The sequence below is a fragment of the Stegostoma tigrinum genome, chromosome 2, assembly GCF_030684315.1.
Source record: "Stegostoma tigrinum isolate sSteTig4 chromosome 2, sSteTig4.hap1, whole genome shotgun sequence".
NCBI lineage: Eukaryota > Metazoa > Chordata > Chondrichthyes > Orectolobiformes > Stegostomatidae > Stegostoma > Stegostoma tigrinum.
In genome coordinates, this window is record NC_081355.1 from 103848721 (window position 1) to 103870745 (window position 22025).

General features: G+C 41.9%; 1 protein-coding gene across 2 annotated transcripts in view; it reads left to right on the plus strand.

The window, feature by feature from the left end:
- The window catches only part of LOC125467209 (inactive phospholipase C-like protein 2), a 289707-nt gene that overhangs the window by 239155 nt on the left and 28527 nt on the right, over positions 1–22025 (plus strand). The window contains exon 6 of one of the 2 annotated variants that reach the window (XM_048562742.2): positions 578–6076. The exons of the other annotated variant lie outside the window; for it this stretch is intronic. Coding sequence (XP_048418699.1) covers positions 578–820 — 243 coding nt within the window. The 3' untranslated portion in view covers positions 821–6076. Of the gene's footprint in view, positions 1–577; positions 6077–22025 lie in introns of those variants that run through there. 2 annotated transcript variants of the gene reach the window in all.

The following is a 22025-nucleotide window of genomic DNA, read 5'->3' on the forward strand; positions in this document are numbered from 1 at the left end:
TGTTCATGGAGTCTCTATGCTTTTCGTTTTCTTTCTCATGTGCAGCACTTTCTGTTTGTCTGCCTTAAATTCCATCTGCTTTTTTTTGTATGTTCAAGTATTTTTTAAACTTACTTCTTAACCATTGAACTGGCTCCATTTACTCCACTGACCTTGCCAGTATGGAGTGGTGTGCATGATTGTTTGGTTTGCCATGTTTTCAAATCCAAATCAGTGATGTAAGTTAGAAGCTGCAATGATACCAGTTCTTCCAGATAATTAGATGGAGCTGATTTCAATGAAAAGTCAATGCAATTTGGAGGTTTTCACAACATCACCATTTTAAAATGGTTCCATGATGTACTATTCCCAGTGGGAAGCTGCTATCACAGGGGACACTGTTTGGAGAAAAGAGTCTTCAATATTGTGGTCCTACCTCCAGTGTGTCCACCTTGATTGTATTGTTGTTGACTGGTAGCGCAAGGAATGAGTCACAGTGCTAAATATTTTGTGTCTTCTCTATTTCTGGTTTGTATATGTTTGAATAGGTACAACAAGTTATTAACTTTAAAGTTAATTAATTATTAATTCACAATAGGGACAAGCTGATCTATTGAAACATGCTAAAATTGAAGCATTGGACAACCTGAAGCAAATCCATTATGCTGCCATATCTTGTGGTTTGAACAAACCAGGCACTGGAAATACAGAACCAGCCAAGACAAGACGGAGCCTAGAGGCAATACCTGAAAAAGAAAGTGTTGAAACTGGAGCTGGAGATCAAGTTACTCAATTTCACCAGGATACAACCACTCAAAAATCTCTCAAAGCTGCCAAATGAATACATCCAATATAGAACATTTGGATTGCACTTCAAAGCCTTCTTGGTTGGTTGGTTTTAGTACTTTGTAAATACTAAGGCACAATTCTGAAGGCTCAGAAAAATGTGACAAATGGAACTATGAATGTAACACTTCTCCAAGTGAAAGTATACTACTAGCAGTGGAAGTATACTGCTTCAAAGAAGTAGTGGACTTGCCATTAAATGTTTGTCTGCCAAATTAATATGTATATATGATGTCACAAAGAATTAGTTGAAATGTAACTTTTTTCTAGTAATTTATGCTGCCGTTTTACATTCTTTTTGTAAATGTTACATTTCTCCAGATACTTAAAATTCATTTCTTTGTTTGAAAAATAGTTATACAGATGAATATGTAAAATATATATAAATACAATGAGGTGTATGTCATTATGCTACCCAAACATTGTAAAGCTTGTTGAGCCATAAATGGAAACATGTATTATTGATTATGGTCACTGAAGCTTCAGTGCACTTTATGAAGACCATTAATCAAGGGAAAGCTGGAAAAGTTTTGCTGTGAAATCTGTTCCTTCAGCGATAGTTGTTAATGTCAAAAAAAAATTGAAGTCCTTGTACCCACCTTCTGGTGACCAAATAGGCAGCAGCTTTTAGCAAGTTGTTGTATATAGTTTCTATTTTGTGAAGTGTAACTAGAAAAGTTAGGCTCATTAATTTCCACAAGGGAGGATTTCTATGCCAGTAATGTTGGTAATACACAGGATTGCCAGCCACCATGATCTTGTTTAATGATTCAGTGGGATGGAAGAGTGAATTTCTTTTTTACCTCCTTTTCTTTTCTAGCCCATAATCACCAACAAAAGTACAGAGTCAATAAATTGTAAACAACATTGCCGGTGTTGTTGACCCTGAACCAATTAAACTGGTTGGTTTACATTTTTTCTTAAAGTCCATTTGAAGCCCATAAGAGTTCATGGTCTAGTTTGAAAAAAACAGCATATGTTTAGCCACAGACTTTTCTCAGATTCCTGATTTATATTTTGACTTTATTGAATCATAATTTGTGCTTATTCTGTCGCTAAATTTTAAAAGAACTTTTGCACAATCCACTGTTGTAAACTATCCAGAAATGAGTGCAAGAACATAACATAGATCCCAAAATAGACGCAGAACACAGTGTTCCTAAAAGCCTGAATCAAATATTGTTTCAAATCTTCCATAGACTTTTTTAGATCTTGCCCTCCCTGGCATTCTAGGCATTTGGTTTTACAAATTCATTAACATCTGCGTAAAGTAGTTAAATGTAAATGGTCTATGTAACGATCCTCTCTTCTGCCCCCCACACTACCGTAAGTTTTCTGCTCTAACCAATTATAAGCTCTTAAACCATTTCTTGTAGTGAAAGGGATAATTTTTATGTTCTTGCCCGTCATTAAAATTTATTTTAACCTGATGTAAGAGGAAAGAATGTGGAATCAATTGTGTATATAGTTCTCTCTGTCCAACCTTCATGAAAGCATTGGTAGGATTTTTTTTTCCTTTATGTTAAAGAGAATGTACAGAAAATCTGCCCTACAATGTCATATTGCTAGGTTTCAATTTAGTTTCACTTCCTTGCTTGCTTCAAAATTCTGCAAAGTTTCGTCATACTATGGCAAACTGAATTGTAAATAAGTCCCTAGCATGACAACACCAGTGCCTTGTACATGCTCATCACTTCATGGCAATCTCAACTTTATTCATCTATACATCCATACCAAAATCCAATTTTATTTGACAGCTGCACAGATTGAAATGTTCCAATGAATTATTCCCCAAAATCCACGTTACTCTACTGTGTTGTTTCCAAGCTATTTAGTTTTTGCTCCCATTGTTTATTTCCCTCTCTAATTTTATTATCTTGTTATTATCTACATTAAATGTAACTTGTCATTTACCAGCTCTTCTTCCCAATTTAAGAAGGTAATGTTATAGGTACAGTGAAATAAACCACTGCAGGTGCTAGACATCTGAAATATCAAGAAGTGCTCTAGAACTCAGCAGGTCTGATAGTATTTGTGTGGAGAGAAGCAGTTAATATTTCAAGTCATATATGATATTTTTCCTTTACTTACATTGTAGGACACTTTTGATCCCACTCTCTAGTATCCCACAAGTGATTTTTTTTCTTCTGGGCCCGCACAGCTCCATTCACAAGCTCTTACTCGTCTTTTCCGGTTTAACAATTTTCAGTCCACCTTAGAAGTTAGTGCAATGTATGAATTCCTCCCTACAATGACAGCATTAGCAGCCTAATTAGGTATGTTTTAAGCCTTAATAACTAATAATTATCTTGGTATAACACAATAGCACATTTAAAAATAAAAGAAGAAGGATTACATTTGTGTTGAACCCAGGGAAGCACAGAGGATTAGACCGACCTTGATGTGCATGTCCCCAAGCCCGTTAATGTAACAGGATAGGTAAATAAAGATTAAGAAGGTCTGGATGATATTTGCCCTTATAGCGAGGCATAGAGTTTGAGAACAGGGAGGTTGTGCTGGAACAGTATAAAACATTGGTTAGATCACGGCTAAAGTCTTATGTGCACCTCTGGAATCCACATTAAAGGAGGTTTGTGACTGCACTGGAGGAGATGCAGATCTGAAAAAAGGATCACTGAATGACCTATCTAATTCTGAGTGATCACATTGGATCACCCTCCTGATTAGAGGTTGATGAGCTTCCCCACTCTTTTTTACGCAGGAAGTCAGACCTTTCTAAAGGATTGAATGTTTAACATCCTGCAGTCTTAATGCTGAAATATCCTTAGGAAGGGCTGGGTGGAGAAAATTAAATCAGAATTATCAGGGTGTTGCCTGGCCTGGAGAGTTTCAGTTATGAAGAGAGACTGGACAGAAATGGGTTGTTAGACTAAAGGAGATTGATAGGGAATATGATTGAAATGTATGAAATTATGACCGGCATAGATAGGGTAGACAGGAAGAAACCTTTCCCCTTGGTAGAGGGGTAATGACCGGGTAGCATAGATTTAAGGTATGAGGTAGAAGGTTTAGAGGAGATGTGAGGATTTTTTTTTTACCCAAAACGTCTGGGATTCTGGAATTCACTGCTTGTGAGTGTGACAGAGGCAGAAATCCTCATAACTTTTGAGAAGTACTTAGATGTGCACTTGCAAACTCAAGGCATACAAAGCTATGGGCCAAGGGCCAGAAATTGGTCTAGAATAGTTAGATGATTGTTTTGACCAGCACAGACTCAATGGGCCAAGGGGCTTTTTTCTGTGCTGCACACCTATATGATTGTGTGCATTGAGAGAGGACTTTTGATGATCATGCAAAGCAGTTTTCAGACAGTGAAGTGCTTTTGAGGTTTAGCCACTGTTGAATTGTAGGGAAACTCAGCAAATAATTTGTACACAGTAGGTTATCACAGAAAACAGTGAGATGTATTGACCAGTAAAACGTTTTACAAATGCCACATCATGTTAACTGGGGTATCAAGTTTTAATATGGAACTTCTATGCCCACTAGAGAGGCTAAACGTGATCTCAGTTTAAAATTTCATTTGGAAAACAGTACCTCTGACTGTGCAGCATTCCTTTAACATGTAATATATTGAGAAAAACTTGATATTTCAACCTCGAAGATAATCAAGGAAATATAATAAATATAGTTCCTCCAAACCTTGCTACTATTTTGCCATAACTAGTTATTTTCACCTTTCTTGCACTCATTACAAAAGTGTCACATGTCAGGATTTTGTATGTCATTCGTAACTAGAATTGACCACCATTCCCCCCATCCCACATGTCTGGGTCTTCTTGTGCATTTGTTCCATTCTCTCCTGCCGCGTACAATGTGCTGCTGATTCTGTATCAGTACTGAAAACAGATTTTAATTTTAAATAAGCTTTGAGATCTCAAATTTTAAAAAATGTCAGAAATTGACTTCAGCCCAATGAATCAAATTAGAATTGAATCATAAAATCATAGAATTTTACAGAGCAGAATAAAGCCACTCAACTTATTGTGTCTGTGCCAGCTCCCGAAAAAGCTACGCAGCGAGTCCCACACTCCAGCCCAACTCCCATCTCTGATAATTTGAATTGAGAAGGTCAGGCGTTCATTCCTTGAAACTACCTTCAAACTTGTTTTCTTCAACTCATTGCAAAGTGTTAACTGGACCACAAACAACTCCCTTGTGAAGGTTGCCTGTGATTCACAATTCAGTCGCTCAGACATGATTTGTAAGATAACCCTGCAGGAAGCTGATTTGATTCATTCAAGGAAGAGGAAGTGTCAAACTTTTTATAGATTTGTAACATGACTGGCTTTGAAATTCAAATGACAACTTGACTGAATCACCCAAGAAAAGATAATAAATTGTTTTATATTGCAAATTTTAAGTTTCATTTATTCTCTCTTAAGATGCGACTGCAGCATCCATTCAAAATTCTGCATTATAATCACCTGGTCCAAACATTGTGCTTTCACTAAGCCCTTGAATAAAATGCTTTTCTTGAGTAGCAAAATACATCTCATAAAATACAACTAATTCAGAGTGCTGTGGAAAATTGATCAGTTTTAATCAAGTACCTTATCTTGACTGACTTTGAACATAATGGAGAATATTTTCAGTTCCTGAAAAGTATAAAAGAAAGCTGCTATGTAAATAAACCACATTACACAGGAAGACTTTTGCAGTTGGTCAGCACGTCAAGGTTTATGAAACACAAATTATTCTGTGAGAGGACAAATAAATGAAGGCATCCAGCCAAAGTTTAGGATTGATTTTAAGATTGATGAAACCTTGAAAACTAAATTTGTTCACCCTTTGCAGACCCAATGTTATTTGTATGTTGCAAAAATCAAATGTATATATTCATCACATGTATACACAAAAAAACTTTAAAAATTAGAATTCCGGATATCACCAAAATAAGACCATTATGATGGCCAATACTCTGAATTTGGAAAACTGAGACAATGTAAATTGGTTTTGTTTTCCTACCATGCAGAAATATTGCTGGTGTTCTCAAAGGATTCATTTTGGAAGGAATGCTTGATTTAGTCCTATTCTACTATTTGTTATATGAAGTCAGGAGCTTCCATTTGTTCACCCCTCTCAGTATCACTGAATTTGTAACCAACAGAGCCGCTAATGATTTCTTACCCAAAGATTATTTCACTCGCTCTTTATTTACTCATGGGAACAACTGGATTGTAAAACCAAATGCCAGACTTTTGCTTAGAAATGCAACAATGTGAAAAATGTGGGGTTTTTTTATTAAAAAGATTTTGAATCCCACTGCTCTGTTTTAATACAACATTCATATAAAATGAAAGATCATATTTGTAAGAATAAAATGCTGTTTTCCCAAAGCTATTGTTTAAAAATTTACTGACCCTAGCAGGTATATTACACAATTCATACAAATGGAAAATGTTTATTATTGAGCAATTGTTATATTAGGTTATTGCCATGATAAAAGCGAGCATGTTAGATCAGTCGGCGAGATATCTAGCCTGTGGTTCAGCATAACAGCAAGAGTGCATCTGTTTCAGCTGAAGTAAGCTCACTAAACACCTACTCAACCTGTCCCTAAGAATGGAAGGCAATGGCAATCCACGACTGACAAAAATTGCAAGAAGACAGGCCTCAAATATTGACTCATGGTGGATGGAAGACACTACACGTGTAGTGTTTCGGGTTTAGCCAATGCCCAAATATATTAGTTCACTTCCTGGCTTGTACTCTCACCACGCCCGACACTGAAAGCAAGATGGCAGAGCTGGGCAAAGAAGAGGCAGATGGAGTTTAACCCAGAAAACTGTGGAGTGATTCATTTTGGAAGGTTGAAATTGAATGAAGAATACAGGGTTAATGGCAGGATTCCCAGCAGTGTGCAGGAACAGAGGTATCTTGGGGTCCACATCCATAGATCCCTCAAAGCTGTGACCCATGTTGATAGGGTTGTAAAGAAGGCATATGGTGTATTGGCTTTCACTGGCAGGGGAATTGAGTTTAGGAGGCATTGAGGTTATGCTGCAGCTCTATAAAACTCTGGTTAGACCACTCTTGGAATATTGTGTTCCATTCTGGCCACCTCATTATAGGAGAGATGTGATAGCTTTAGAGGGGTGCAGAAGAGGTTTATCAGGATGCTGCGTGGACTGGAGGGCAGGTCTTATGAGGAAAGGTTGAGGGAGCCAGGGCTTTTTTCATTGGAGCGAAGAAGGATGAGAGGTGACTTGATAGAGGTGTACAAGATGATGAGAGACAGATAGAGTGGATAGGCAGAGACTTTTTCCAAGGACAGTGCTGCTAGTGGTGGTGGAGTCAGATACATTAGAGACTTTTAAGCGGCTCTTGGATAGGCACATGGAGGATAGTAAAATGTATGGTATGTAGGATAGATTGAACTTAGTAGGATAATAGGTCGGCACAACATTGTGGGCCGAAGGGCCTGTACTGTGCTGTACTGTTCTATGTTCTATATTAAGACAGCTCAGTATGAAGAATCAGAGGACAATGAGACAAGACATTGGATTTGCGTGTGGCGTGTATGGATGAATGAAATGAATTGCCATGATCTGCTAATTTAATACAACATAGTAGCATGCAAGATGACTAACAGGGCATTCTGATACTAGTTTTGGGGAAAATAGCCTGCCAGAATTAACCAATAATATTTGGGAAAATAAATGATGTCTGATTTCTTAAGGTAGCAAGGAAGAGGGAATTGCTTTCTAACTCCACATGCAATCCAACTTGTTAGTTAGATTGGAGCCATTAATAGTTGCTTTAATGTGCCAACTGGAGAATGCCTCCTCCCTAGATGAAGCTAATGAATTAATTTTAATAGTCACTCATCAGGTTTTAAGCGTCTTTTTTGTGATATTTTACTTATTCTGCATAGATTTTGAATTTTCAAACATACAGTAAATGGTAGGGCCCTGGGGAGTGTTGCTGAACAAAGAGACCTAGGGGCGCAGGTGCATAGTTGAAGGTGGAGTCACAGGTGGACAGGGTGGCGAAGAAGGTATTTGGCATGCCTTCATTGGTCATGACATTAAGTAGAGGGGTTGGAATGTCATGTTGTTGATTTTACAGGACATTGGTGAGGCCACTGTTTAGAATACTGCGTACAATTCTGGTCACCCTTGTGTAGGAAGAATGTTGTTAAACTTAACAGGGTGCAAAAAAGATTTGCAAGCATGTTGCCAGGTTTGAGCTATAAGGAAATGCTGAATAGGTTGAGTCTTGGAGGTTGAGGAGTGTCCTTATCGAGGTTTAAGAAATCATAAGGGGCATGGTTAGGTGAATAGCCAAGTGGGGGAGTCTAAAACTGGAGGACGTAGGTTTAAGATAAGAAGGGACAGGTTTAAAAAGAACCTGGGGGTAACTTTTTCACACAGAGGATGGTGCATAATGTGGTATGAGTGGCCAGAGGAAGTGGTGGAGGCAAATACAATTACAACATTTAACAGATTTCTGGATGGATAAATGAACAGGAATGTTTAGAGGAATATGGGCCAAATGCTGGCAAATGGGACTAGGTCAGATTGGGATGTCTGGTCAGCATGAATGAATTGGACCAAAGGGTCTGTTTCAGTGCTGTATGATTCGATGACTCTGCTAACATTGAACTGGGCTCTCCATCACTCTTTGCAGACTGTACAAATTCATACATTTGCAGTTGACTAATTAGCAACCCCTGTATTTGACAAGGCACCTTTTCTAATTAGCTGAGTAATTGTTTGATTTCACAAACTGTAAATCTCCGTTTTTCACCTTTCCATTCATCTTTATATCATAAGACTTTTGTGCTTCTTTATACTCCTATTTTATACCAACAGAGTATAAATTCCTATAAGGGCAAAATGCAAGTAACACAGAACAGGTTTATTGCCTACTTTTTCAAGCCTGCACCTAGCAGAAATTACAACTGTCTATATGATAGCTGGCCAGTGAAAACTCCCACCTGAACAATTACTCACCATTGACAGAATGCCGGTATAATTTTAGCCGTTTCAATCTGAAAGGCAAAGGAAAGACATTAAACCTGGGTCATTCCTGTAAACTGGAAGGTTGTACACATGCATCCGAATTGACAGTAATTTTCATTTTCACTGGTACAGCAACAAATTAAAGTTAGGAATATTGTACCCAGGTAAAGATTTGATAGAATGACTCCTACTTCACCATAACAGGTGTCATTTAAAAAGACTTTTCTATCAATTCAGTAAGTGATTAACCACTTTTGAAAACACAGCTCGACAGGTTTTCTGGAAGAAGTTTGGAAGTAAGTCTTGTTCCAATAGGTTGATCACCAAAGACCTCTGCGAAAGCCTGAGGCTCCTAAGATATTGCTGTCCAGTCATGTTGAGAAAGTTCAGTCACTATCTGTATACTCTGATGGGTTATTACCTCCTTCATCCCTATGTCCTTTGGAACAATGTTTTGCAATGGAGAAGACAGCACCTGCTGCTCATAGATAATGGGAACTGCAGATGTTGGAGAATCCAAGATAACAAAGTGTGGAGCTGGATGAACGCAGCAGGCCAAGCAGCATCTTAGGAACACAAAAGCTGATGTTTCGGGCCCAGACCCTTCAACAGAAAAGGGGGATGGGGAGAGGATTCTGAAATAAATAGGGAGAGAGGGGAGGCGGACCGAAGATGGATAGAGGAGAAGATAGGTGGAGAGGAGAGTATGGGTGCGGAGGTAGTGAGGGGATAGGTCAGTCCAGGGAGGACGGACAGGTCAAGCGGGCGGGATGAGGCTAGTAGGTAGGAAATGGAGGTGCGGCTTGAGGTGGGAGGAAGGGATAGGTGAGAGGAAGAATAGGTTAGGGAAGCGGGGACAAGCTGGGCTGGTTTTGGGATGCAGTTGGGGGGGGATAGATTTTGAAGCTTGTCAAATCCACATTGATACCATTGGGCTGCAGGGTTCCCATGCAGAATATGAGTTGATGTTCCTGCAACCTTCGGGTGGCATCATTATGGCACTGCAAGAGGCCCAGGATGGACATGTCGTCTAAGGAACGGGAGGGGGAGTTGAAATGGTTCGCGACCGGGAGGTGCAGTTGTTTATTGCGAACCGAGCGTAGGTGCTCTGCAAAGTGGTCCCCAAGCCTCCGCTTGGTTTTCCCAATGTAAAGGAAGCCACACCGGGCACAGCGGACGCAGTATATCACATTGGCGGATGTGCAGGTGAACATCTGCTTGATGTGGAAAGTCATCTTGGGGCCTGGGATGGGGGTGAGGGAGGAGGTGTGGGGGCAGGTGTAGCACTTCCTGCAGTTGCAGGGGAAAGTGCCGGGTGTGGTGGGGTTGGAGGGGAGTGTGGAGCGGACAAGGGAGTCACTGAGAGAATGGTCTCTCCGGAAGGCAGACAAGGGTGGGGATGGAAAAATGTCTTTAGTGGTGGGGTCGGAAATGTCGGGGGATGATGCATTGTATCCAGAGGTTGGTGGGGTGGTAAGTGAGGACAAGGGGGATTCTCTTTTGGCGGTTATTGTGGGGGCGGGGTGTGAGGGATGAGGTGCAGGAAATGTGGGAGACACAGTCAAGGGCGTTCTCGACCACTGCGGGGGGGATGTTGCAGTTCTTAAAGAATGAGATCACCTGGAATGTATGGGACTGGAATGCCTCATCCTGGAACAGATGCGGTGGAGGCAAGGGAATTAGGAATAGGGAATGGAATTTTTGCAGGAAGCTGGGTGGGAGGAGGTGTATTCCAGGTAGCTGTGGGAGTCGGTGGGCTTGAAATGGACATCGTTTTGTAGGTGGTAGCCTGAGATGGAGACAGATTATTGTTCCTTCTGCTCCTAGTGTTTCTGCCACTCTTGTTTGTCATCAGGGGTCAAAGAAAGAATTACACAAGTTACTCCCATGCTGTAGTGTGCACCAGCAATGGAGAAATAAAGCTCAAAGTCAAAAAAATCCAGACATATCAGAAGTGACCTCTAAAGTTTTTCATGAGTTAGCATATATTGCTCATCCCTAAAAGCTAAGTGTTGGAATCTACCTCCATAATAGTGAAAATAACCACCTGTAATTTACCAAATTGAATCCTGCAATAGCAGGGCTAACATACAAGGAGAGATTGAGTTGGTTAGGATTGTGTTCACTTAAGTTTAGAAGAATGAGGGGGAACTATAATAGAAACCTATAAAATACTAACAGGATTCACCAGGTTAGATGCAGATAAGACACTTCCTGCATCTAACCAATGGTGGAGGAGTCCGGAACCAGGAGTTTATGAATAAGGGGTACCTTTTAGGACTGGGATGAGGAGAAATTTCTTCACAGGTGAACCTGTGGAATTCATTACCATCGAAAGTGGTTGAGGACAAAATGTTATGTTTTCAAGAAGGAGCTACACGTAGCTGTAGTGACTAAAGGTGTCAAGGGATAAGGGAGGAGTGTGGGATTAGGGAATTGAGCATGATGATTGGCCATGATATTATTAAGTGATGGAGCAGGCTTGAGGGGTCAAATGGCCTCCTGCTTCTACCTTGTGTGTTTCTATGTAAGTTTCACAGCTCTGTCTGAAACTGCTGTGCTTTTGTCTTGATGACTCTCAGAAGTATCAGATACCCTGGGAACCTTGTACTGTCAGTTAAAGCCAGAACGGTATAAATCTATAAATTTCAATTTTCTTTTTCCTTTTCAAATTTTAGACCTAACACCTCCACAGTGGATTCCCATCCACTTGCAAATACCAACTGGCTAAATGCGGAATGAAAAGATCATATTACTTTCCCAATATGCTGGTAATTGTAGATGCATACCACCAAACACCCAGTCTGGAAAACTAACCATCTCCCAATAGTTATTGCTTTCTTTCCCTCACTCAATTTGTTATCTAGGTTGTACACGTGGTCTGAATTTTACCAATAATTGGCAATGGAAATTTTGAGCAGTTTTACAGAGATTTTCTTTCCACGAACCATAGTAGGTTATCTCACACAATTCTCTTCTGCTTAACTCATTACGAACACACCAACTCTTCATGATGCCACCTCATGCAATCTTCCATTTGCCCATTGAGGAAGTATCACTGCCTGAACCTCTCACAATTCCCAGCCTCGGTGCCATAGGTAAAGTGCTGGTCAAGTGTTACCAGCCGGGAACTGCACTTCACACTGCGCACGGTGGGAAGGAAAATGAAAAATAAAGCTTCTGATCGCACACAGCTGAGACTTTATTATAAATACAAGCTCTCATTTGTAAATGTGTTGTCATCACTTGGCAGCTTGACTGTCATTGTAACTGCAGCTATAAAAATTGAACTACAAAGACTACTAGTTCCTAACACCATCCCACCTTAGAACCCTGTCTATGGGAGTGCTAAATTTTCCCGAACACTCAGCATAGCATAACAGCTTCTCACTGTGCAATGTGGGAGGCTCACATGCTGGAAGGTCTTTAAATGGTTGAAATGCAAAGCAGAACTGAAGAAAGAAAGTACAAAGAATGCCTTCAGAGATAATGGGAACTGCAGATGCTGGAGAATTCCAAGATAATAAAATGTGAGGCTGGATGAACACAGCAGGCCAAGCAGCATCTCAGGAGCACAAAAGCTGACGTTTCGGGCCCAGACCCTTCATCAGACCCTATCGCTCTCTGATGAAGGGTCTAGGTCCGAAACGTCAGCTTTTGTGCTCCTGAGATGCTGCTTGGCCTGCTGTGTTCATCCAGCCTCACATTTTATTAACAAAGAATGCCTTATTTGTTTTTTGAACAACAAATTAACAGTCAATGAATGATGGCTATCCTGCACTCATAAGTATTGGGAGCAAGTATCAATTAACTCCTGTCCTGTTTCACTCAATAGTGCACTACTCAATCGTGTTAAAGGTAACGTTCTTCCGTTCAATGCGTTCATCTTCCTGTTCAGGAGGAAGCGGCCACTCTCCCAGCTCTCCGGCATCCATCACATCCACTTTTTGCCTGCTTCAGTTGTGGAGATTACAACGTGTTTGGATTATGCGGCACATTCTGTCAGGAATGCACAGAAAGAACTAGCCAGATTGATCTAAGCATCAAACCTCATTTTCAGAAGGATTATCATCTGATCCATGATGGCCCTGTTTGAAGAATGAACCCCATGAACTTATGATCAGCCACAGTAAGGGAGTTGCATAACTGAGTCATCGGCCATGATTCAGATATCAAAATCAAGAAAATAGACAATATGAGTTTCGTTGGTGCACACTTGAATGCAAGATGTCTAGTAAAAAACCAGATGAGTTGAAGGCACAGAATGACATATGAAAATATTAGAGTCTGAATTTTCCTCTTGGAAATGTGCTTTGTAGGTGGGGTTATTTCAGAACCCACAAGATGTACTCCTGACTGATGTGCGACTTTGCCTGGGACCAGTGGTTTTATTCCTGCAGGCTTCAGGTTTGCAGCGCAGTGTGAATACGCAGACAGACCAATGGGAAAGACCATCTCAATTGTTGATGACAGCAACATCGCTCCAAACATTATTCAAATGTCCCCCTAAAACTTCACACTCACCCGTCCCCGCCAGCATTCATGCCTCCTCTGTGCACGTTGATGAAGCATCCACAGCTACTCATGCAGTATTCACTAATACAGCATTATCAGATTCTCCCCGTGAAGCCAGGGCATTCGAAACCATCGAACCCCAGTGCCCCCATCACCTCCTTCCCAGCTATGCTTGACCATAACCACACCCCTCTTACAAATACAAAAATACAATTGTTCCCCTTTCACTACAGTCATTTCCCCGTTCCCCAGCCAGCAGCTGCAATTCCCAAGAATAAGTTGCTGAGACTCCTTCCCACAGCTGCCCCATAACCAGCCAGTCCTGGTCAAGAAGTGCCATGACCCTTGACAGGTGCCTGTACATCTCCCTAACCACATTAGTCTTACTCCTACATTTTTTTTTCACAAAAGCTGCTCACATTAGTCCTACTCCCCTCATTACTATGGAACCACAGACTATGGCCCATTCCCAGAAGACTGCTGAGACATGGACCCCGATCCAGAGCAGGCATCTGTTCACGGCCAACTCCTTGCACTGGAATCAGAGGCTTCCTTGGACTTAGCTGGGACCCTGACTGATGGGTGCCTCCATGGACTTTGATGAGGTCCCCTTGAACACTGAGATGTGCTGTTTACTTACTGCACGTGCAGAGTGTTTATGCATAAACTGTTGGCACATGGTGCAGGTGCAAGATTGATGTAGCGCACTGTTGTACAGCAATATATCCAAACCCCAGATGGAGGGCTGCTGCACAGCAAGACAAGCAAACTGCCTGCGTGACTGCACTCATTGGCACAGCAAGGCCAGTTGAGGCCTCACATGCTGTGAGCATGGGGCGAGGTGCTCAGTAAAGTATGCGCAAAGAGAACAAACGAGCATCCCTGAAATAGAGCCTGTCCCTGTGTGTAAAGTGTCACTGCAGCCTTTCAATGCCATTTGCTGCTATGCCCTGCAATGCAGGCCTCAACTTCCTAAGTGCCCTACAAGTGAATCAGAGAGGTGCAGTGTGCATCCAGAGAGGTCGGTCATTATCCGATGTCAGGGTTTGTGGCTGACAGGTACATGGCTGAGACCTTGAGATGCTGTTTTTGTGGTGGCCAACATGGAGGCTTTTTGCAGACTGTAGTAAGCCGAACATGCCAGGTCCCTGCATGGATTTCCATGTGGTGAATTCCCAGCATCTGGTTTACTCGCTGTGGGTGATAGGATTGGAAGGTGCATTTTAATGAGGTGAGATGTGCAGTTAATAAGGTTGTTTACAAGCAAGAAAACCCTTAACAGGCAACTCATCAATGCCTGGCAAGAATCTCACTGTGAGACTGGGAACCCAGTTAAAAGTTACAGTGAGTTATCTGCAATAAATCTCCCTGGCTTTCACACGATAGTCTGCCACATTTCTCACCATAGCTCGGATAACTTGTGTTTCCTTTAGAAATTGGCCCAATGTAAATAAGTAAAAGTAAACTAGGGAGTAAGTAGACTAAAAACATAATACTTAGTGGTCGATGAATAAAGAGATTCGCAATGTGACTCAATGACATGACTCTGAGACCTGCGAGAGAGGAGCCTAGAATGAACTCATGGAGAGCAAGGCCTCAGATATTAGGGTAAAGAGCTTTGTTTCAGAATCTAACAAGTACAAATGTGAATAAGGAATGTTACAAGATATTAGGAGTTAATTAGCCCACGTAGTTATAAGGAGCATGCAACCTCATGGATAGAGCATGCGCAGACAGCCTGACATCCCTTGACATTCAATGACATTGAATATCCCATTATCACCTGGGGGTTACCACTGACCACTGAGCTGGACCAGCCATATACATGCAGTGGTTACAAGAGTAGGTCAGAGGCTAGAAATGCTGTGGCAAGGAACTCAATTCCTGGGTCACCAAAGCCTGTCCACCATTTACAAGGCATAAGTCTGGGTGAAGAGAAAAGTCCTGGCATTTATTGCCTGTCCCTAGTTGCCCTTGAGAAGGTGATGCTGAGCTGCCTTCTTGAATTGCTGCATGCCGTCTGTTGCAGTAGACCCCTAATGCCTTCAGAGGCAATTCCAGGATTTTGAGATTGTGACCCAGCGACACTGAAAGAATGGCAGTATATTTCCATGTCAGGGTGGTGAGTGGGTTGGAGGAGAGCTTGCAGGTGGCGGTTTTCCCATATATCTGTTGCCCTTGTCCTTCTGGATGGAAGTGGAGGTGGGTTTGGAAGGTGCTGTCTCAGGAGCCTTGCTGAATTTCTGCAGTGCATCTTGTAGATAGTACTCACTAATTACTGACAGTCAGTGGTGTAGGGAGTGAATATTTGTGGATGTGCTGCCAATCAAGCAGGCTGCTTTGTCCTGAATAGTGGAAAGTTTTCTTGAGTGTTGTTTGAGCTGCACCCATCCAGGAAAGTGACAAGTATTCCATCACGCTCCTGACTTGTACCTTGTAGATGTTGGACAGGATCTGGGGAGTCAGGTGGTGAGTTTCTCAAAGCAGTATTCCCAGCCTCTGACATACTCTCGCAGCCCCTGTATTTTTATGACTAATCCAGTTCATTTTCTGGTTAATGGGAACATCAAGGATTTGATAATGAAGGATTCAGCAATGTTAATGTCACTGAATGTTTAGGGATAATGGTTAGGCTCTATTTTGCTTGAGATAGTCATTCCCTGGCATTTGTGTGGTCCGTCTGTTACTTGCCATTTGTCAGCCCAAGCCTGGGTATAGTCCAAGCCTTGCTGAGTTTGAACATGGACTGCTTCAATATCTGAGGAGTCGTGAATGGTGTTGAACATTGTGCAATCTTCAAAGAACATCCACTTCTGACCTTATGATGAAGAGAAGGTCGTTGATGAACCAGCTGAAGATGGTTGGGTCTAGGACATGACTCTCAGGATCTCCTGTGGAAATGCCATGGTGCTGAGATGACTGACCTCCAACAACCACAACCATCTTCCTATGTGCTAGGTATGACTGCAAGCAGTAGAGAGCTTTGCCCGATTCCTATTGGCTCCATTGTTGCTAGGGGGCCTTGGTACCACACTCTGTTAACTACGGTATTGATGTCAAAGGTGGTCACTCCCACCTCGAGAGACCTAATTATTTTATTGGGCAGTAAGTGAATAGCAAATCTATTTTAGATGCTCTTTAAAAATTGATTTTTTTAACTATTTGAAAAAGATGGATGACCCGACCAAAATTTAAATAACCTGTTCATTAAACATAGAAAACAATTACACACATAATTGCACATATTTGTACAAACACATCACACATAACTTTAACAGTCCTCACGTGTGGACAGCTCTCTGGCAAGTAAGTTTTCAAAACTGGACAGAACTCAATAAATATTGATGCTGACCTCCAGTCTTTTGTGCACCATAGCTGCATTGAAATAGCTAAAGGTAAAGCTAAGCATTGATGGAGAAACTGTCTTTGTGAAACAGTAAATTTAACATGAGCTCATGGATTTTAATTTCCAAAATTCTTTTATTCTCTTTTCTCAAGCAGCTTTATAAAAATGCTCGCATGCCAACGGCAGTAGTCATGCTCAGGAATATGCTCAGAAGTGGAAGCTTATTCAAACAGCTTTGCATGAATTTCTCACAAAGGCACAAAGAAGAAATGATCAGCAATGAGGATGGTAAAGGTCCTTGCATGTGAGTGAACAAACATCTGGTAGGAAACATTTGAGAGATAAAACAAAGCAAAGACTAATGTCCGCTGAAATTGTGAGCCTTGCTTTGTGAAATACTTTAGTGCTTAAGGAGGTTGTTGATATGGTAAGGCTTTACAGCTGTTGCTTGACACCTGGTTTATTAAATAATGTATTATTGTAGCATTAGTGTACAATCTGTTCCGAGTGTTGCAATTTTTAATCCATCTGATACAAGGTGCCAGGAGTTAAGGGGAGTTTTGTTTAGTACCAGGAGATGCCTATGCATTCATAGGCCTCAAATATTGACTCATGGTGGATGGAAGACACTAAACGTGTATTGTTTCGGGTTTAGCCAATGCCCAAATATATTAGTTCACTTCCTGGCTTGTACTCTCACCACGCCCGACACTGAAAGCAAGATGGCAGAGCTGGGCAAAGAAGAGGCAGATGGAGTTCAACCCAGAAAACTGTGGAGTGATTCATTTTGGAAGGTTGAAATTGAATGAAGAATACAGGGTTAATGGCAGGATTCCCAGCAGTGTGCAGGAACAGAGGTATCTTGGGGTCCACATCCATAGATCCCTCAAAGCTGTGACCCATGTTGATAGGGTTGTAAAGAAGGCATATGGTGTATTGGCTTTCACTGGCAGGGGAATTGAGTTTAGGAGGCATTGAGGTTATGCTGCAGCTCTATAAAACTCTGGTTAGACCACTCTTGGAATATTGTGTTCCATTCTGGCCACCTCATTATAGGAGAGATGTGATAGCTTTAGAGGGGTGCAGAAGAGGTTTACGAGGATGCTGCGTGGACTGGAGGGCAGGTCTTATGAGGAAAGGTTGAGGGAGCCAGGGCTTTTTTCATTGGAGCGAAGAAGGATGAGAGGTGACTTGATAGAGGTGTACAAGATGATGAGAGACAGATAGAGTGGATAGTCAGAGACTTTTTCCAAGGACAGTGCTGGTAGTGGTGGTGGAGTCAGATACATTAGAGACTTTTAAGCGGCTCTTGGATAGGCACATGGAGGATAGTAAAATGTATGGTATGTAGGATAGATTGAACTTAGTAGGATAATAGGTCGGCACAACATTGTGGGCCGAAGGGCCTGTACTGTGCTGTACTGTTCTATGTTCTAGTGCATGTTTGCAATCACTCTGATGTCTCCCAAGACTGCAATTTTGTTTTTCCCTCCCAGTTTAGCTTGGCCCTCCTAGCAGCTTTCCTCCCTTCCTGTCACCCAATTGTGCCATTTTACTCCTTAAAACCCTTCACCACTGCACTCCTTTCCTATTCACTGCAGTACTGAGATTTGCAATGATCTGTGCTGGAAACTATGGAAATAGCATCTCCCATGATGAAGCAGTAGAGCACAAGGCTGAGAGAATTGGAGGAGAATGATCATGGTTTCCGCAGAGTAAATCACTGGCCTGTAGAGCTGTATGAAGTTGCTGAGTATATAACGAATCAGTTGCTCATTGAACATAGCATTGACTTAGTTATCTATCTGACGCTAATCTACTCAATGTACAACATTCACCACCACCTTCTCAAAGACAGCTAGGAATGAATAACAGGACAATAAAATGTGAGGCTGGATGAACACAGCAGGCCCAGCAGCATCTCAGGAGCACAAAAGCTGACATTTCGGGCCTAGACCCTTCATCAGAGAGGGGGATGGGGAGAGGGTTCTGGAATAAATAGGGAGAGAGGGGGAGGTGGACCGAAGATGGAGAGAAAAGAAGATAGGTGGAGAGGAGAGTATAGGTGGGGAGGTAGGGAGGGGATAGGTCAGCCCAGGGAAGACGGACAGGTCAAGGAGGTGGGATGAGGTTGGTAGGTAGGAGATGGAGGTGCGGCTTGGGGTGGGAGGAAGGGATGGGTGAGAGGAAGAACAAGTTAGGGAAGCAGAGACAGGTTGGACTGGTTTTGGAATGCAGTGGGTGGAGGGGAAGAGCTGGGCTGGTTGTGTGGTGCAGTGTGGGGAGGGGACGAACTGGGCTGGTTTTGGGATGCGGTGGGGGAAGGGGAGATTTTGAAGCTGGTGAAGTCCACATTGATACCATTGGGCTGCAGGGTTCCCAGGCGGAATATGAGTTGCTGTTCCTGCAACCTTCGGGTGGCATCATTGTGGCACTGCAGGAGGCCCATGATGGACATGTCATCTAAAGAATGGGAGGGGGAGTGGAAATGGTTTGCGACTGGGAGGTGCAGTTGTTTATTGCGAACCGAGCGGAGGAATGAATAACAATTGCCGGCCTTGGCTGTGATTCTCACATCCCATGAAGAGAAATAATAGCATAACCTATTGATGTGGTAATGTTCAATATACCTTGTATAAACCCATAACCACTTTTGGGCCTGTCCTGTATTATTCAGATAGTCGATCAAGGATCTCATCTCTACCTCTTTACAAGCAGAAACTGTAACTGCTCCCTCCCCATTTCTCATTGGTCTACCCATTGCACTCACTGTGGATAACAAGGTGTAGAGCTGGATGAACACAGTAGGGCAAGCAGCAACAGAGGAGCAGGAAGGCTGACGTTTCGGGCCTAGACCCTTCTTCAGAAAGTCAGCCTTGTTATCTCAGATTCTCTAGCATCTGCAGTTCCTACCACCACCTCCCACACCCCTACAGAATGGATTATTTTAGATGTAGGATTGCGCATTGAAAAAAGTTACCTAATAATCTTGTGGTAAGTGAACCTTAAGGAAAGGGTCACCGTGAATGACAGTATTTAATGTTTGACAGTGAGGCATTTCAATCTGAAATTACGGTTTTCAAACTAAATGAACAAAATTATGAAGTAATGATGGTTTGGGAATCTATGTGAAAAGATATGTTGAAGACATGCAATGGCTAACATTTTAAGGTACGGTTCACAACAAAAACGTATCCCTTTAATATATAAAAACACAAGAAAGAAAGGCTTTCAACCAGGACTAAACCAAGGTTTGCTTCAGAGGAAAGGAAAATGCCATAAAGTTGCCAAAAATAATGTATGGTAACATGGCTTGAAGGGCCGAATAGCCTACTCCAGCACCTATTGTCTATTGGCTATTATTGCCTATTGTCTATTGTAAGCCTGGGCATTGGGAGGATTTTAGATTTAAGCAAAGTTGAGCCAAGTAGTAAATTAGGAAAGGGAAGATAGAATAGGAGATTAAGCTAGCAAGAAACATAAAAAAATCAAACTGTATATGCTAATTTAGGTATGAAGAAACAGAAATGAATGTGAACTGATTACAAGTGGAATCAGAACTGATAATTGGACTAAGGAAATGATGGAGAAACTAAACAACTAATTTGTTTCTCCTCAATGGAGAAAAAAATATTAAAACCCTTTGCAGAAATTATGGTGACTCTCTGACTAGAATAAGGGGCAGGTCATTTAGGACTCAGAGGAAGCGGAATCTCCACTCAAAGGATGGGAATGTTTGGAATCAGTTGTTGACTTGCTCGCTGAGCTGGCAAGTTCTCTTTCAGACATTTGGTCACTATGCTAGGTAACAGGCTCCGATGAAGTGATGTTATTCTACTCCACTTGGAATTTAGATTTTCTGGTCTGTTATGGTAGTAGTGTCACTTTTGCTCTGTATCGGTTTGTATATGAGACCCAATTCAATATGTTTGTTGATTGCCTTACGGGTGGAGAACCCTGCCTCTCTGAATTTCTGTGGGTGTCTATGTTTGGCTCGGGCTGCAATGGTTACCTTGTCCCAATTAAACTGATGGCCTTCGTTGTGCGGGTGTACAGACATTACGGAGAGTTTGTTGTGACATACTGGTGCTAGCTAATGTTCATGTATTTTGATGGCTAGTTTCCTTCCTGTCTGTCCGCTGTAATGATTGTCATACTCGTTGCATGGTATTTTGTAAACTACGTTGGTTCTGCATGTTGTGGGAATGAGGTCTTTAATCCTTGTGAAAGTTTGTCGTAGAGGGAGTGTAAGCTTGTGTGTTACCACAATTTCGAGTGGTCGTGGGAATCTCATTGTCCGTTCTGATATGCTCTTGATATAGAGCAGTGTGGCTAGTGTGTTAGAGCATACTGTGTCCTCGTGTTGTCTATTTAGGAGGCACCTGCGGACGAAGTTGTGGGGATAGCCATTTATAGTGAAGATGTTGTATAGGTGCTTTTTCTCTTTCCTGTGTAGTTCTGGCTTGCTGTGGTGAATGGTGACCTATTTAAATGGTATCCTAGTGCAGTTTTGTGTATGGACATTGGGATGGCTGCTGTGGAAGTTGAGGAGTTGGTCAGTGTAGTTTGCTTTCCTGTATACTGAGGTTTGGAGCTTCCCATTGGTCATATGTTTAACTTTGACATCCAGAAACAGAATCTGATTGTTGTTTTCTTGTGAATTTAATCCTGGGGAATACGTTGTTGGTGACGTGGTGGGTGTTTTCTGATTTGCTGCGTTTAATAATGATAAATGTGTGGTCTACACCGGATCCAGAGTTTAGGTTGAATGTGGGGGAGGGTGGTATCCTAGTCTGTGCATGGCTGCTTCTGCAATGAGTGCTGAGATGGGTGACTCCATTGGTCAGCCATTGATCTGTTTGTATATTTGACCAGTAAAAACAAAATGTGTGGTGGGGCATGGGTCTAGTAGTTTGAGTATATTGTCATTGCTGGTGGAGCTGCTGGTCTATATGTTCCTGTTTCCTCTAGTAACATGGCCAGCGTTTCTTTGGCTAGTGGGATGTTGATTGATGTGAATAAAGCAGTGGCTTCAAAGGATACCGTAATCTTGTCATCGGTGATTTTTATATTCTTGACGGTATTGAAGAATTCTTGGGCTGAGTGGATAGAATGAGGCGATCCATCGACTAGGTGTTTCAGTCTCTGCTGTAGGTCCTTGGCCAGTATGAGTGATGTTGTGCCTGGTAGGGATACAACGGGTCTGAGGTGTAAATCTGGTTTGTCTACTTTAGGAGGTCCATTGAAAAGGCGGGTGTTCGTGCCTTCTGCTTTCATTCTCATGTAGTCTGTCTTGGACAAGGGTCCTGCATCCTTTAGTTTCTTCAATGTCTCGGTGATTCTATTACCTC